The following is an 18982-nucleotide window of genomic DNA, read 5'->3' as shown; positions in this document are numbered from 1 at the left end:
TGTAAGGTGTGTAAATATTGCACACAAACACAAAAAGGAGCATACAGTATGTGAATAAATGTACAGTATGTGTATTATAGTTTGATGAATGAAATCACCACAACCTAACCCTTACTCACTGAGTGCTTGCTGCCAAAACATTCCACTGCCATTATTTTTGAAGAAAAAAATATGTAATTTTTTTTGTATGTGTGCATACAGTAGTATTATTTGTTCATACAAATATCAAAATTAGTTTAACAAGTGCTACAATATATACATAAAACCAACATAAAATTTTAGTGCACAAGATAGCATCATCACCCAGCTGACTCATATAAGGTCTTATTACCACAGAAACAAGACATTTAATGGTAATACAGAGCCTTTATTAAAATCTACTTTGTTTGTCTTAGTTTTACATTTCTCTCCATTAAGATGAGTTGAAATTGGCTCCTTAACAAAAGAATATTGAAGAAGCACAGGCAGGTCAAAAGTTTTCATACATTAGTTATTTATCCAAGTAATAGTTACTCTACTTCTAAGTGTTAAAATACCCAGTAGTCAGTATCCTTTATTGGTCTACCTTAGAATCTTGAGCTCAACATAATCACCAAATCAAAAGTATGATCAAATAGATAGAGGGGCGAGTATCAGCCAGTTCCAGGTAAGAACACTCGACTGATTAATGTCCTCAGAGGTGGATATAGACTTGAATATAAAGGATAGACAAAATTTTAGGGTAGATTAGTGATGATTAAAGAGATTTATGGAGGGAGGGAGAGAAGAGAAATGTGTGTGTGTGTGCACTCACTGGAAGTACAGTACTGTGTCAGGAATGGCTGACAGGAATCCAATCTCTTGTCCCACTTATTCTAGAAGTGCTTTATACCCTGCTGATTTCCAAGTCACTATTTACTGTACAGTATAATAAAAAATTATCATAACCATATCACACTAAATTTTTTTACATTAGGGAACAGTATATGAAAAAAATTACGTCATAATTCTAGTACAGTATATACACACTCAATTGTCTGAATGATAGTACAGTAATGCATATAAGTACAATGAAGCCTCACTAATTCGGTTTCTGTTACAGAAATATCTCCGTTAGCCAGAATCCCTCAAACCCGGAACTCTCCAATAGCCGGAATTGAAATTTTCTCGGAAAATCGTTCCCAAAACTGCAATTTTCCAGAAAATTACGGCTTTGGGAACGATTTTCCAAGGGGCACATTTTCCGGAAAATTCGGAGAAAATTTTCACGGTACCCGGAAAATTCCGGGGATGGAGGAGTTTTTTTTCTGGGTTTGAGAGATGAAAATCAGGCGCATTTTCTGGAAATTCCGAGAAAAATTTTCTGTCCGGAAAATTCCGGGGATGAGAGATTTTTTTTCCAGCTTCGAGAGAGTTGTCTCATTAACCGGAAATCTCTCATTCCAAGAAGTGCTCTGCACCAATTGTTCCGGCTAACGGAGATATCACTTTTGAATTACATGTATTTTTAATTCTTACACTTAACATTGTCAAAAAAATTTCAGAAATATCAACCTCCAGGTATAGGATTTACATTAAAGAAAATGCAAAATGGTAAACCACAGTTGTTTAATACTGTACTGTACTTAAATTTATCCTTTTGTCAAGGGAAGGAAGCCAGAGGACTGTTTAACTCTACTTACTGTTCCAGATGAGAATGTTGTTCATTTAACCAGTGTTAGAAAACCAGAGTACCCGCAGACAACCACAATGATGTTTGGTATGGACGTATGGTTACAGTGGATAACACCTTTCTTACTTATAACCTGGAACTGAAACCAGGTCACAGTGGCAAGAACACTGCCACAATACCATCGGCAATCCCAAGTCTTGACCAGCATTAGTAAGGAAGGCTCTTCACATGAAGTAAGAACTATTTTTATACTGTCCTATAGTAGGCTGTAGTACAAACTCTATCCCTCAAAATTTAATGCAGTGTCAATGCCTTCATTTTCTTAAGTTGTATTGACAGGGGTGGATCCAGGAATATCAAAAGGGGAGGGGTCCAAGAAGTTTGGGTGGGGACCTCGGCTAGCAAAGCCCCCAGAGAATATTTTTTTTTTAAATCTGACCAATATCATGGGCATTGCGAGACCATTTTGAGGTCATGTGCACTTGATATTAAGATATATTCTGAGGTCAATAGTAATTACTTTTTACTATACAAAAATGCCTGAGTATAATACTGCACTAAAAAAAAAGCATTGGAATTTTCTCGTGAAAAGGGAGGGTCCAGACACCCCCAGGAACCCCCCCCCCACTTGGATATGCCCTTGATTGATGGTTAATGTGAAACTTCAAAATGTATTATCTCTTGACTAAGTCTAATTAGTCAGCTCCAGTGTACTTTAGTTAAATTCATTATAAAAAATTAATAAATATTACTAATATATTGTATGCCAATAGTGAAATTTCTTAATGAATATTATTTTCAAGATAAGTTTTATTTTTCAAATTCCTGTATGCCATAGTACATATTAACATTTTCAATGCTGTACATGCACACTGTGTATGTTTATGAACCTAAAAAATACCAAACACTGAAAGTGAGCCATTCTAAATTGCTTATAAACTGTTGATATGATACGAACCAAAATCTAAAGGCAAGAACTGAAAAGATTATACAGTAATAATATTGTACTTCAATTTTAGCTTTCTGAATATTCAACATTCACTATAACTTTCCTTCTTAAAAAAACTCCTCAGAATATAAGAGTACCTCATTAGTTTCACCAAACTGTGCATTTCTTCTTTGGATTCATTTTTGATCCTTTTGGACAATTGAAAGCTGTAGCAAATTCTTCAGAGTTTGTGAGAGAACCAAATACACGGAATTCACCCGGTACATGAGAGTCTTTCATGATCTCCAAGTGGGCTGCTTCTTTTGTGATAGAGGAGCACCATACCTGTGTGGATAAATAAACTCAACTGATACCTAAATGAAGGTTATAACATCTTAAAAAAAACTCTCTCTCTCTCTCTCTCTCTCTCTCTCTCTCTCTCTCTCTCTCTCTCTCTATATATATATATATATATATACTGTATATATATATATATATATATACATATATATACACACAGTAGTACCCCGATTTACGCGGTCAATTGAACCCACAGGGTACCGCGGAAAGTGAAAACCGCTTAAAGTGAACAACAGAACATATGGTATTAATTCCAATAGAGACTGGCCTGACCCCCAAACTCCACTTTTTGACAACACAAAACTATGTTGTAGTAAAAATATTATCTTAACTTTATGATGGTATGCACACACAATTAATATAGAAGAGATTAGGTTACGAAAAATAAAGGTTAGGTGAGGAAAAATAAAGGTTAGGTTTAACACTTACGTTAGAAGAGATGGGTCGGCATACAGGGATGGAGGCTGGTTCCAAGGCAGAGGGCAGATTACTGGCCCTCAGGTGAATCACCATCACTAGATGAATCACCATCACTATCCACCATAGTTGTCAGGGCCTCCCTGACAAATCCCTCAAAGTCACCTTCACTGTCACTATCACTGGCTCGGGCTGGCTGTGGTGGGTTGCGGGCGAAGAACTCGGTAATGCTTTTTTGACGGCTGATGTTGATGTTGTCTTGATACACCTTGATGTACGGCTCCATAGCCTGCACCAGCCGGGTATGGAAGACTTCATAGCGGTCATCGTCATGGTTGTTGGAAAGGAAGAGCTTCAATTTCTCTGCACACTCGATGGCACCCTAAATATTACTATGCGTTAACTTGTGTTCTGGGATTGACGCACCACCTTCCTCATCACTGACGTGATCATCTTCCAACATCTTGTCAGCAGTCATTTCAGGATCTCTGATCACCTCCAGGATGTCTTCGTTGGTGGTCTCGGAGAAGCCTTCAGCTGTAATACTGTGCACAGCTTCTCTTGCAAGGTCCAATGCCACTGTAACAGACTGAACCTCACCAGTCACAGGTTGACTCCGCCTCTCACCTGGGATACCATGCAACACATGCCTCCATGCGTGACGAATCGTAGCTACAGACAGCTGATCCCATGCCTCCACCAAGAAGTCCACAGCTTGTTTGACGTTAAATTTTTTCCAAAACTGTTTGACGAGAACTTCTTGATTCACCACCTCTTGTTCCTTGTCCTCGTCCTCGTCGCTTTTGCTCTCGCTATCGGTGTCACCCAGCTTACGCAACTCATCCTTGGTGTTGGTACAGTCGTTCAGGAGCTTAAACTTCTTTGCAGAGTATGCAGCTTTCACATTGCATATCAACTCCTGGTCCATGAGCTGGATTAATGTCGTAGTGTTGGGAGGAAGGAAGACCACTTTTACGTTGAGGTGACGATCCATAAGTAGTGGCGAGCGTCCTGGTGCGTTGTCAAGGAGCAACAGAATGTTGAATGGAACATTCTGTTGCTCGCAGAATTTCTTCACGTAGGGAACGAAACAGTCAACAAACCAGGAGAGTGTCAGAGCAGAGAACATCCACGCCTTGCATGAGGTCAGCCAGTGGACATTAATCTTGCTCATGTCCACGTTCTTGTAGGCGTGCAGCTTGCGGGCTGTGTGGATCACCGATAACTTGAGTTTACAGGTACCGGAGGCATTGGTGGTAAAGAAGACGGTGATGCGCTCCTTCTGCAACTTTCGGCCCCGAATCTTGCTGGCAGACTGGACAACGAAGGTCTTGGTAGGCAGCTTTTTCCAAAATAGACCGGATTCGTCCATGTTGAACACCTGGTCGTCGGTGTACTGTCTTTCCTCCATAACCTCACGTAAGAATGGAGGAAAATCTCTAGCCGCCGCACGGTCAGCACTCGCTTCTTCACCACCAATGTTCATGTTGGTGATCTTGTTTCTCTTCTTAAACCTATGCAGCCAACCAGAGGAAGCATTGAAGGGTTTGGGCTCTGCAATTCCCATCTTACGTGACACTGCTGCGTACAGTTCACGGGCGTACTCTTGAACAGATCGCGTGTCCACCGCTATGTTGCAACGCGCCTGACGAATCAAGTAACTCACCAGCAAATTTTCAACCTTTAGCAGCACCTTTTTCTGGCAATACTTAATTATTGAAGCACCTGCAGACTTTTTGATTCTCATGTGTTCTTTGATCTTGGCTGTATCCTTCTTAATAGTATGAATTGCAGATTCGTTGACTCCATGCTGGCACGCGAGATCAGCTTGACGTGTTCCTTTCTCCAAATCTTGAATGATCTTGTATTTCACTTCGTAGCTTAGGGAACGTCGTATCTTCTTTGGCTTAGGGCGGCTGGGTCCAGGTAAGGCAAGGTTTCTCTCTGGGGGCAGTGGTCCGGCGGAAGCCATTTTATAGAACAATGGATGCACGTTTACACGGTGTGGCCTGGAGGGATGAAACTGACGCGGCTAGGTCAAGTGTAGTCTTTCCTCCCTCCCGCGGGTGGACACATCATATTACTTTAAACCAATCACAGCTAGCAGCGGAGGGAGGTAAGGATGTATGGCCCAATCACAGTCCGATACGTCATATGACGTCACTGATAACGCAACAGAGACATCCACTGCGCAACCTTACCGTGCGGCTTGCCCTTCTCCTCCTCCTCCTCCCACTTCAAATTCACATCAGCATCATCATCCAGGAGCCTTCTACATACACACCTCAAGGTAAGTGTCAATTTCCAAAATTTTTGTTGAATTTAGGCAATTTTCAGTGAGCAGGAACCAATTACCAAAAAACCAATTGAAACAATGGTTTCGGTTAACGAATTTGTCGGTTAACGAGCAACCTTCTGGAACGAATTGTGCTCGTTAGCCGAGGGACCACTGTGTATATATATATATATATATATATATATATATATATATATATATATATATATATATATATATATATATGCAATAAATCACTGTAGATGCTGATCTAGGTATATGCATATATATATATATATATATATATATATATATATATATATATATATATATATATATATATATATATATATATATATATATATATATATATATATATATATATATATATATATATATATATATATATATATATATATATATATATATATATATATATATATATATATATATATATACAGTGGGGTATGCTATAACGAATCTACTACGAATATTCACTAACGAACGTTTTACCTATAAAATTGAGAATGCTATAACGAACGAAACTCCTACAACGAACATTATTTAAATTATTTTTTTTTTTTTTTTTACTAATTTATTGTTTTTTTATTACAAGTATTAATGATATTCTTTATTTCAGGGGTTTAGATGCATATTTATGCACTTTTTTACAATTTTTACAATTTTATATTATATTTTTCAGTGTTAAGTGGTTGTATTTGGGGGCCTGGAACGATTAATCCTATAACGAACGAATGCTATAACGAACAAGGTTCTAGAACCAATTAGATTCGTTATAGCATACCCCACTGTATATATATATATATATATATATATATATATATATATATATATATATATATATATATATATATATATATATATATATATATATATATATATATATATATATATATATATATATATATATATATACATTAACACAGTTGTACCCCACTTAACGCGGTCAATTGAACCCAGAGGGTCCCGCGTTAAGTGAAATCGCGTTAAGTGAACAACAGAACATATGGGATTAATTCCAATAGAAACCGGCCCGACCCCCAAACTCCACTTTTTGAAGGCACATACCTATGTTGTAGTAAAAATAACATCTTAATTTTATGATGGTACATGCACACAATTAATACTTAAGAGAAATACAGTCGCCAAGTTAATGTCCATTCAAATAATGGACTCAACTCCCTCCCTCTCTCACACTACAGTCGCTGGCTCTTCAGTCTCAGAGAAATTTTTGGGGGAAAACCACTAAATTTTAATAAATAATACCTCAAACTAAAGTTAGGATAATACAATTGACATTGCTGGATTCCTTGTAAGACCAGGAATATTTTGAATATAAATGTCATATATTTTGCACAAAAGATAACATAGTTACCTAGAGAAAAATTTTTATCTAAAATTTGTATGTTTAATGAAAAATATATGATGTTTATATTCAAAATGATCACCAAATTATAAGAATTCCAGCAATGTAAATTATATTCTGACCGGGTAATTTGTATGAATTTTATGAGCTAAAACAAATATCTTCAGTTAATAAAAAAATAATAATCTTCACAACACTATCTGTCAATCAAAGTACCCCACCTTGCCTCCCCCCCTCTTCCAACCGCGCGGTCAGTCCCAACCCTCCCCCACCAATCCTCCCTTCCAGGGTTTTTAACATTTAGTATTAAATAATACCTCAGATTAAAGTTAGGATAATATAATTGACATTGCTGGATTCCTTGTAAGACCAGGAATATTTTGAATATAAATGTCATATATTTTGCACAAAAGATAACATAGTTAATTTGAGAAATTTTTTTATCTAAAATTTGTATGTCTAATGCAAAAATATGATGTTTATATTCAAAATGATCACCAAATTATAAGAATTCCAGCAATGTAAATTATATTCTGGCCGGGTAATTTGTATGAATTTTATGAGCTAAAACAGGCAGTCAGGCAGGGTGGCGGGTGGGGCAAATCTAAAAATAGCGTCTCCAGCCGGACACTCACCGCATATATGTGGAAAAAATCCGTGTTAAGAGAAAGTTCAGCTCTGGCGAGGCACCGCGTATATGATAAAACGCGTTAAGTGAAACCGCGTTAGGCGGGGTAATACTGTGTGTGTATATATATATATATATATATATATATATATATACAGTGACCCCTCGTTTAACGAACACCTCGGTTAACGTAATTTCGATTAACGAACTGCCTTCCATAAGGATCTTCAATTCGTTTAACGAAAAAAATTTCGCTTAACGAACTTCTTACGAACCGACCTCAACATGTTTTCGCTTGCACTGACCGGGCAACCAGCTTTAGTATCAGTCCGCCAATACATTAATCGGTTCTAGGGCTTAAATTCCTTACTATTTTTGTAAATATCAAGAAGTTTATACTATTCAATTATTTTAAAAGTTTAATATTCAATTTTTTAGTCATTTTAACAATTATTGAACATAATTGAAGGTAAAGTGACTAGTTTAATGCGCGGCATCCAGCCTCTTAACACAGCAAACAGGCGTCAGTCTCTCTGTTTTCACTGGAGGTAACATCTTGCTTGAGACTCTCTTCAACTGAACGCTTTTTTTCTGTGTTTCCAAGCAAATTATTGGTCATTTTGAAAATGATTTTACATATTGACAATATATAGTGCAGTGCAGTGTTACTTTAAAGAAAATATTCTTTATTTACAGCTAGTTTAACTTTGAAAAATACGTGTTGCCATTGTTTGAATCCAGCATGGGGCCTAAGAGATCAAGAAAAGTGATTTCAATCCAAATGAAGCAGGAAATAATAAAAAAACACGAACAAGGTATTAAATCAAATGCGCTATGCAAAGAATATGGCATGTCGGCATCAACTGTGTCGACAATTCTTGCACAAAAAGACAAATTTAAGGAAGTGAACGTGAGAGACAAATCTACAAGAGTGTTTAAAAGTAGATCCCTAATCGTAGAAACTGAGAGGTTACTTATCATCTGGATTAGGGAAAAACAGATGAAAGGTGATTCAGTTTCTGGTGATTTCATTTGTGAAAGAGACAGGGAGATTTATGAACATTTAAAGACAGATCAACCTGGTTCTTCAGGAACAGAATTTGAAGATTTTCGGGCTAGCAAAGGCTGGTTCGAAAAATTTAAGAAAAGAAGTGACATTTTAAGTGTTGTTAGGCATGGTGAAGCTGCTAGTGCTGATAAAGAAGGGGCAGCAAAGTTTTTAATTGAATTTAAAAAACTGATGGAAGAAGAAAATTATCTTCCACAGCAAGTGTTCAATGTTGACGAAACTGGGCTGTTCTGGAAAAAGATGCCCAAAAGAACATTCATCACCAAGGATGAAGCCTCTTTACCTGGGCATAAACCCATGAAAGACCGTCTCACTCTATTGCTTGGTGCCAATGCTTCAGGGGATTTCCGACTGAAGCCTATGCTTGTCTACCACTCTGAAAACCCCAGGGTGTTCAAGCAACAGAAAGTGGTAAGAACAATGCTTGGAGTTTATTGGAAGTCCAACCGTAAGGCATGGGTGACAAGACAGTTCTTTAATGAATGGGCTATTGATGTGTTTTGCCCCGCTGTCAAGAGCTACCTAACCACCAATAAACTTCCTTTAAAGGCTCTTCTCCTCATGGATAATGCTCCTGGTCATGACCCTGACCTTGCCAGAAATTTGGAGTATAAATTTGACTTTGTGAAAGTGTTGTTTTTGCCTCCAAACACTACATCACTCATACAGCCAATGGACCAGAATGTGATCAGCAACTTCAAGAAGTTGTACATGAAGAAAATGTTTAGGAGGTGTCATCAGGCAACTTCCATTGATCCTGAACTAACACTGAAACAGTTCTGGAAGACACAATTCAACGTCCTGGAGGCTGTAAAATTGATTGTGTCATCATGGCAAGAAGTCTCCAATAGAACCCTCAATTCTTCATGGAAAGCACTGTGGCCATCAGTAGTCCATGATTTTGAGGGATTTGAGGATGACACAGAGTTGGACCAGGAGATTGTGTCCATTGGTCAGTCATTGGGTCTTGAAGTGGAGGAGAAGGATGTGGAAGAGCTTGTGATGTCTCATGAGGAGGAACTTACTCCTAATGACTTGAAGGAACTGGATGAGATGTTACGGGTAGAGGCTGACAGTGGTGAGGAGGAAATTGAAAGTGATGACCATATGTCAGCTAAACAGTTGAAAGATGTGATTTACCACTGGGAGAAGTTCAGGGAACTGGCTTCAAAACACCCAGAAGTGGAAAAAACTGAACTAACTTTGTGTCATGTTGAGGACTCAGTGGTCTCCTTCTTTAAACATAAGTTAATGGTGAGGAGGACAGATGCCCCACAGACCACAATTGACACTTTCTTCAGTAAAAGGCAGAGGGAACAAGATGCTAGCCCTCAGCCTTCCACTTCAAGAAGGAGAGAGGATGTTCATGGTGGAGAATCTGTCAGTCCAGAGGTTCCTGACATTTTCATGGAAGGTGACTCACCTTTCAAGAAGCAGTAAAATGCTTCTCCTCCACCTCCACTTCCTTCTCTTCTCCCTTCTCCTCCTGCACCTCCCACTTCAAATGCACATCATCACCATCATCCAGGAGCCTTCTACATACACACCTCAAAGTAAGTAAATTTTTCCGCCATTTTTGTTGAAGTTAGGAAATTTTCGGTGAGCTGGAACCAATTACCCAAAAACCCATTGAAACAATGGTTTCGGTTAACGAACGTTTCGGTTAACGAACGACAGCTACTAGAGCAGTTGAGTTAGATTAACGAGGAATACTCTTATATATATATATATATATATATATATATATATATATATATATATATATATATATATATATATATATATATATATATATATATATATATATATATATATATATATATATATATATATATATAGTATAATTATAGTATATATATATATATATATATATATATATATATATATATATATATATATATATATATATATATATATATATATATATATATATATATATATATATATATATATATATATATATATATATATATATATATATATATATATATATATATATATATATATATATATATATATATATATATATATATATATATATATATATATATATATATATATATATATATATATATATATATATATATATATATATATATATATATATATATATATATATATATATATATATATATATATATATATATATATATGAAATTAAATACTCGTAAATTCAATTAGGTTACCTGTGATGTCTTCTGTAAATAACTGCAACATAAAGTAGCAACCATACGGACATTCTCATATTGACATGTAATATTCTCTGGCCTCATCTAAGACACATTAAAAAAGATTGATGATCTAACCTGAGAGAAGCCAAGGAAGAAGAGTTGCTGGTGGTTTAGGGAGATACCTGGTAGAGCTTTCTCTTCCCCATTCTCTTTCACCCATTCCAGGTAGGCCCGGAAGCTTGCTTTAAGTCCTCCATTGTCAGCTATATTCTCACCTGCAAGTTGCACCAATATTCTTTAGTTTTATGTTCTAGATATAACTGGGAATAGTTTTTTTTTAGTTTAACAAATTTATTGATAAAGCTTGGAGTACAGTTTGCCTATTCTGAGTAAATCAGTCAGGTCTTGACACTGAGGGTGGTATCACTTCTCACTGCCACGCAGGACAGTGGTTCATACACAAAGGAATAGATCACATTCATTAACAGTATATATAGGTCAGATTCATGTGGGTTGATGTCACTGTTCACTGCCATGCAGGACAGAGGTTCATATACATTGGACATCATATTCTAATCGAAGACTAATCAATGTGGACTAGCAAATTTTGGATAAACAGCAAGAATGTCCTCAAGCACCCCTGATTCAATGTAGTAATTACAAATCTCATGATACAATAAGCCAGGTGACCTGAAGTCTTTGACAGTGTCACATTCAATAATTTAGTGTTCAAGTGTATGCTTTAAGGGTTTATCACAAAGTTTTCATGCTGAGTGTTCCGGTATGGGTACAGCGTTACTAACTTGCCAGTTGTGTCTGTATCCTAGCCTAATTCTGGCCACAACTATGTCACATTGTCTAGTTCTGCCCTTATGCTGGCTATACCGGTGTCATGATCGTAATGACGGCTAACCTGTTAAACTAATGATCCATATTACGCTTGCACGTCCACAAAACCTTCTGAGTCTCCCAGTGGAAATGTCCTCCGTTCTCTCTGTTTCTTTGATGACGTCATCGAGATGTCGTATGTTTGTTGACCGAGTTGTAAACTCTTTTGCATCTACCGAAACCCTGTAAACCTTTTTTTTTCACCTATGAATATCAGAGACTCTGATAATCATAGTGAAATTGTGGTAGGGAGGTTAACTGAGGAATTAGTAAATATTCTGAAGGGAACCTTTTTGAATCTGCTCCTCGAGTTTGTAGCAAGGTGCTGCGTGTTGGGACCTGTTGCCATCCATCCTTTTGTGATCAATTTAATTCTTGCTTTTGATAGCTCAGTCAGAGCATTGTTTGTAAAGATAATAGTAGGGAATGAAACTGAGTTCGTAGTCTCAGTTTCAAACGTCAGAGTGTTACAGTAACGTAATTCAGTGAAATGGTTGAGTAGGTGGAATCCGTAACTTTAGCGTGAGTGGAAGGCGGCGGTTCGTTTTTAAACTAGTAAGCGCCACGCTCCTCCACTTACAGGTAGGTCATTCCACCTTCTCCGTGTTGTAATGCACCATTTTTAAGTGATTTGACCGAATTAATAGTTTGATTGCAAGTGTTAAAGTAACCTAGTTAATGTGCTTTGAGTGAAGTATTTTATGTCCTTAATGTCCCTTTGAAACGTTGAGTTCGTTATAAACCGTGAGTAAGCGCCACGCTCCTCCACCCACAGGTCCCTAATGCAGCCTAGGCCGTGTCTGTAGCATGGATGACGCATCCACTAGTCTTGGGAGATGTCTGAGGTCCAGTGGAGTCGGGTGTCCTCTTGAACTCCGACCGTCAGAAGCTCCACTACCACCCATGGGCCCCATGGGGGGTAGTGGATTCCCCTGACGCCATGCCCCCGTGGTGAACCCGGATTGTCAAGCCCCAAACTACTGCCAGCCCCTATCATTGGTGGATGAGTACAGTACATAACTCAGTCGGGCTCTTTGTGTGGTGGTGTTAGTCCACCGGAATTATCTGAGTTTGTTGGAAGGTGTCACCTGGTGATAAGACTCCATGGCGGCCGCTGGAGTATTGCCCCTGGGGTATTGAGTGTTGTACTGGCAGGTGCCACTGGTATCATTGGTACTAAGGTGCTGTGAGAGTTATGTGTGTTTTGGTGTGTGTACACCCAGTAGTGGTGCAAGTAAATTGAGCCTGAGGGAATGGTACCAGGAGTTCCTACTTTGGGTGCATACAATGTCTTTTCTGTAACCATTTTGTGTTTAATAAACAGTGTATTTGTATGTGGGTCTATGATTCACCTATAGTATTCACCTTTGTTCTTTCCCTAAAACTCGATACTATATTTACATGTACCCAGGGGCCTTCCTCTCACATCACGCTACCAGGTCAGAGTATTACGTAAGTTGTTGTAAGAGTGCCAAGCCCTTACAGGGTGGCAGCTTGTGGTGCGCGCTCTTACAAATGGTGGCCTCAGTGGTTCAGCAATAAGTAGTAGCAGCCCCGGCTCATACAAATGGTGGCAGCTAGCTTGTTGTTCCTACCCCCCCGTTACACCGGTACCTCTTGTCATATTTACTTATGCCTTACTGTTTACCATTGTTTGTATAACTGCAGTGCTTAGGTACATCGGTTGTATACCTGTAAGGTCTATGTATACTGTATACCTGCATCATATATATATACATGCTCAAGTTTTATGACAATTTTACTGAATAAATATCTATGTATTTATCTTTAGCATTCTCAACAGTTTTATAGATTAAGTGTGAGATGACATGTGAATAATTAGACAGAATATTCTAAATAGCTTTGACATACAGTAGAACTTCATATTCCCAGCACTTGTTTGTTGGGACAGATCCAGGAATTTTGTGGTTTTCTGAGCAAGGTCTTGTGTTCTAAATATATGAAGACTAGAGCATGCAGTACAGTACCTACCCAATGTTAGTTTGCCATTTAAATGCTCTCCTCGTAGGCTGTATCCTGAGTACTGTTCTACCATGCACTGAGTTAGGTCCTTGAATTTATCTGCAGTCTCCTGTTGCCACCATTGGTTTAAGTTGCCATCCTTGTCATACTTTCTTCCTAAAAAAATAGGAGCATGGTGAATTCTTTAATAAATTTGATATCAGTAAGTACGCATGCTTTCAACTGAAGTTCAGATATATCAAACACATTGTATTTCTTTGTGACTTTCTTCCTCTTTTCTTCGCTCTTTCTTTGGTCTCACTAACAATAGAGTGACATCAATGACATACAGTAATCCCTGGATTATATAATACTGTAGACAGATATTTAACACATTATGACAAAATGTAGGAACCAAATTGTGGAACTTCCTTGAAGTGATAAAGCATGCAAGTAATTAATGAGTTAAGGCCTGACTTATCTGAGGGCCGGAAACACGCAGGAGCAAAAACTGTTAGTTAAGTAGTTCTAATGTCAATATATTACAATATCTCTCGATGAATAAGATGAGATACTGTACTGATTTTTTTAAAACCTTTCCTCCTTTCGGTAAAGTAGTTGACAATACTGTATGTGTTTACCCTTGTAACAACAAATGCAGTAGTGGGTGGTGTGGTGACCTCACCAGAACCTCAGGGTCTCCCATGTGTGACTCTGTTGTAGCTTCACTGTGCCATCTTGAGGCAAGAACAGTAACATAATATTACAGAATTACATCTTAGTTTTCCCATGACTAATCATATTATAGCAGATAAGGTGCATCACAAGATGGGGCAAATTAGCACAGTTTGATGTGTGAGAGGAGAGAAGGTGTTAGGGAGGGTAGAATGGCTCAGTAACACAATACTGACTGAAGCAAATTACTGTGTTGTATTTTGAGGTCTGTACTACAAATATCACAACAAGAAACAATTTAACAGTTTTACATTGTTATATCCCATTTACTACCATGTCTTCCAAATTTCTTTGTGTAAGCGCTCCCCAACTTAAATAGGTGCCCTTTTTCTTTTCACAAACCTTTATAAATACTGTATAGTAGAAGGCCACTTCTTAGAAATATTAATATCACTGTCTGAAACCCATGAGTGTGCATATAAATTCTCATCATATGAATAGAAACTTTAATGAGGGGTGTCAGTGGTACAGCGGTATCACACTTGCTTCTCACCATTGCATCCTGGGTTTGATTCTGAGTTGGATGTGACAACAGTGTTGTCCAGTGTGACCCTACCAAACTTTGCAGGTTTTCTCTGGGTACTCCGGTTTCCTCCTGAGTAAAGTACCTCACTGGACTTCTAGGAAAACCAGTTAGTCATAACTAATATGAGCTATTCAGTACTGTATAAATATGTACAGTACATAAAAAACTTATCTGTAAATTTCTATAACATATTTTCAAACACCAAATCACATCTTCATACAAACCTTGATCATCAAAGGCATGTGCCAGCTCATGTCCCATGACTACACCCACTGCACCATAGTTGAGTGACTTAGGATTGTCATTGTAGAAGAATGGTGCCTGGAGTATACCCGCTGGGAAGACAATGTCATTCCTGTTTAGGAAAAGTTGAGATAGAGTAAGAAACCAAGTACTGTACAGTACAATAAAAACCCCATAATCTGTACCCCTCAAATGCAAAATCACTCATAATTCATAATGTTTTGCTGTTACAAAATATATACAAGTATATTAAAAAAAAATTTAAAACTGTACAGTATTTGGTAAAATTTCGAAATCCTGTAGGAGACATTTAAAAAAATTATGATATACAGTACAATATACCCGTATATTAAAATTTTCATAATATTTGGCACACACACACAGACACACACACACACACACACACACAAGTATTCATACATACATACAAACATACATACATACATACATACATACATACATACACAGACTCTGAGTCAGACTCACACAAAAGAGTGAGTTCAGCAGCCTCTTCAGGGGAAGGAAAATGTTGCTTGTGTGACATGATGCATGTTTGCGAGTGAGGCAGTAATTGACGCCTGGTCCTGTGAGGTGTGACAGTGCTGCAGAGCTGGCAGTGTTGTCAAAATATAAGCCTAGAGGTGTTTGAAACACTTCCCCCAAAAACAAGCAACTTGCACTGCATGTAATGCCATGAGGTGCCTGTACTGGTAACATTTCATCACAGATATATCCGTGATTTGCTCCAGCTGACACCAATTGTTCATCACGGATATATCCGTGACTGATGTCCAACAGATTAAGAGTTAATGATGAGATTCAGACTGTTAGCAAGCATTACAACATCTAGTTTGTTTAACTGAAATGCCCGGAAGATTAGATGGGAGGCCAATTTTTATAAAAAAATAAAAAATAAATAATAAGTAGTAGATCTTCTGACTTGCCTTCAGTTACTGTGAACTACTCGATCTACTCAGTGATCTAATGTCTGAAAGCTTGTTGTCATCCACAGCTGAGACTCTTACAGTTACCACCAGTCATCTGATCTCTTTTGTTGAGCAGAGAAATTTTGAATATCTCTGAGCAGCATGAAACCTAAGATTGACATACATTATGGGTCATTCAAAAAAATAAATTACAATTAAAAAAAAATATTTTGGCTTACCTTGTTGGAGAATAATAAGCATTTACTGTGGGTGGAGACATGTCCCAACGTGTCTTATTCACCGGCTTATACAAGCGACCGAGGTTCTCTTTGAAGTTGAAGATGCTCACACGAATATTATTCTTAAAGAACTCATTTTCTTTTATTTTTAGGTCAGCATATTTTGCATCCAGCTCCCCTTGGTCAAGGATATAGTCTGCAAAACCTGAAGTAGGAAATAAAATATTGAAAAAATTGTGTAGAATATTAAAATTTGACTGATATACAAGAGCAATGGTGGAAACTTAAAAAGAAAAAGAAAAAAAGAGGATAGTAGACTGAAATAAAAAATTCCACTTTGTAGCTGAAGGAGAGAAACAAGTGACCTACAGAGTCCATACCGTTAACAACACTGTCTGATACTGCCTACCCTTGCCAGAGAGCTTTGACGTGTTAAACATCAGGACAGATTATCCTGAAGGACATAAATTACAATATTTGTTTTGTAACTGAAACAACAAACACAAGTTTGAGATAAGTAACATCACTTGGTAATTATATAAGACTAACCCACGAGTGAAATTGATTGAAAACAATTATAAAACGCCGGATTTTCATTGTTATATTACAGTAAAAGTCCAAAAATCCGGATGCCAGAAATCCGGACCACCCGAGAATCCGGACTTATCGAAAAATAAATTTTTGTTTATTTATTTATTTTTTTTATAAATTTAGCTGGCTTTTGTGTGTATGTGCGCATGCGTGAGTGCCACAGCTGCACAACAACAACAACAAGAGACCACGAGGTCGCCACTTTAAAACGAGCAATCAAACTGTGACAACGAGTCCTACTCTTTCCATTTACAGAGTATTGTACAAGCCCATAATAATGGCTCCTAAAGTAGATAAACTTCGTTGTGTGAAGAGAAAGAAGAACACGTTGAAATTGAGTGACAAACCTGAAATAATTAAGAAACTAGAACGTGGTGTGAGCAATACTGTTCTAATGGAAACACGACATTGGAAAGTCTACAATTTATGATATAAAAAAGGCAAAGAATAAAATTCTAGAATTCACAGCTTTTTCTTTAAAACTGCTTGTTTTGATAAATGAAGCATGCTATATTTGCTAATGAATAAACTATCAAAATGTACTTGTTCATCTCTTCTTTATTCCGCCTTAAATTTGAATTTTAAAAGTACTGCCTGAGCCAAAAATCCGGACCGACCCAATCCCCAAGCAATCCGGATTTTTGGACTTCTACTGTATAGTGGATATTGTTGTAGTTTGTGGAAATACAGTATGTTAAAAAATTTATATTTTTAAAATTTTTGCGACTTAACATTTGTGGATATGAAGAACAGAACCTAACCAATCAAACCAAACAAACCCACCTAACCTTACCTAACTTCCACAGTATATTAAACAGAAAGAACTTACTATGATATGGTGAAATTTGAGGCATTTTCTGGATGTGAGATGATGCGGCCGCATAGGCTCTATGCAGCCCTGGTGGGTTAGTCTTATATATTAACCCATCACTTTGCTTACCTTACATGTACAGGGTATCATTATACTGTACTTCTGCTTCAAACAAGAAGGGATGTACAGTATTACCCCGCCTAACGCGGTTTCACTTAACGCGTTTTATCATATACGCGGTGCCTCGCCAGAGCTGAACTTTCACTTAACACAGATTTTTTCCACATATACGCGGTGAGTGTCCGGCTCGAGACGAGACGCTATTTTTAGATTTGCCCCACCCGCCACCCTGCCTGACTGCCTGTTTTAGCTCATAAAATTCATACAAATTACCCGGCCAGAATATAATTTACATTGCTGGAATTCTTATAATTTGGTGATCATTTTGAATATAAACATCATATATTTTGCATTAGACATACAAATTTTAGATAAAAATTTTTCTCAGAGTAACTATGTTATCTTTTGTGCAAAATATATGACATTTATATTCAAAATATTCCTGGTCTTACAAGGAATCCAGCAATGTCAATTATATTATCCTAACTTTAGTTTGAGGTATTATTTATTAAAATTTAGTGGTTATCCCACACATCTCCTTGGGACGGTTGGTGGGGGGTGGGGGGGAGGGAGGGACCGACCGACCATCTGTTACCCGTGAAGAATTATTTTTTTTTTTATTAACTGAAGATATTTGTTTTAGCTCATAAAATTCATACAAATTACCGGTCAGAATATAATTTACATTGCTGGAATTCTTATAATTTGGTGATCATTTTGAATATAAACATCATATATTTTGCATTAAACATACAAATTTTAGATAAAAATTTTTCTCTAGGTAACTATGTTATCTTTTGTGCAAAATATATGACATTTATATTCAAAATATTCCTGGTCTTACAAGGAATCCAGCAATGTCAATTGTATTATCCTAACTTTAGTTTGAGGTATTATTTATTAAAATTTAGTGGTTTTCCCCCAAAAATTTCTCAGAGAGGGAAGAGCCGGCAGTGTAGTGTGAGAGGGGGAGGGAGTTGAGTCCATTATTTGAATGGACATTAACTTGGCGACTGTATTTCTCTATTTCTCTTAAGTATTAATTGTGTGCATGT

The 18982-nt window shown here is 37.2% G+C and overlaps 1 protein-coding gene across 2 annotated transcripts in view; it reads right to left on the bottom strand.

The window, feature by feature from the left end:
• Positions 1-2443: 2443 nt before the first annotated feature.
• The window catches only part of LOC121861516 (endothelin-converting enzyme homolog), a 132179-nt gene continuing 115640 nt past the window's right edge, over positions 2444-18982 (bottom strand). For both annotated transcript variants that reach the window (XM_042359326.1, XM_042359325.1), the window contains exons 12-16: positions 16406-16610; positions 15222-15352; positions 13767-13913; positions 11022-11161; positions 2444-2924 (exon numbers count right to left, since the gene is read on the bottom strand). In XM_042359326.1, coding sequence (XP_042215260.1) covers positions 2748-2924; positions 11022-11161; positions 13767-13913; positions 15222-15352; positions 16406-16610 — 800 coding nt within the window. In that variant the 3' untranslated portion in view covers positions 2444-2747. The remainder of the gene's footprint in view (positions 2925-11021; positions 11162-13766; positions 13914-15221; positions 15353-16405; positions 16611-18982) is intronic.

The sequence above is a fragment of the Homarus americanus genome, unplaced genomic scaffold (assembly GCF_018991925.1).
Source record: "Homarus americanus isolate GMGI-L3 unplaced genomic scaffold, GMGI_Hamer_2.0 scaffold24260, whole genome shotgun sequence".
Classification (NCBI taxonomy): Eukaryota; Metazoa; Arthropoda; class Malacostraca; order Decapoda; family Nephropidae; genus Homarus; species Homarus americanus.
The sequence above is the reverse complement of the archived record's forward strand: the minus strand, read 5'-3'. Positions and strand labels throughout refer to the sequence as shown.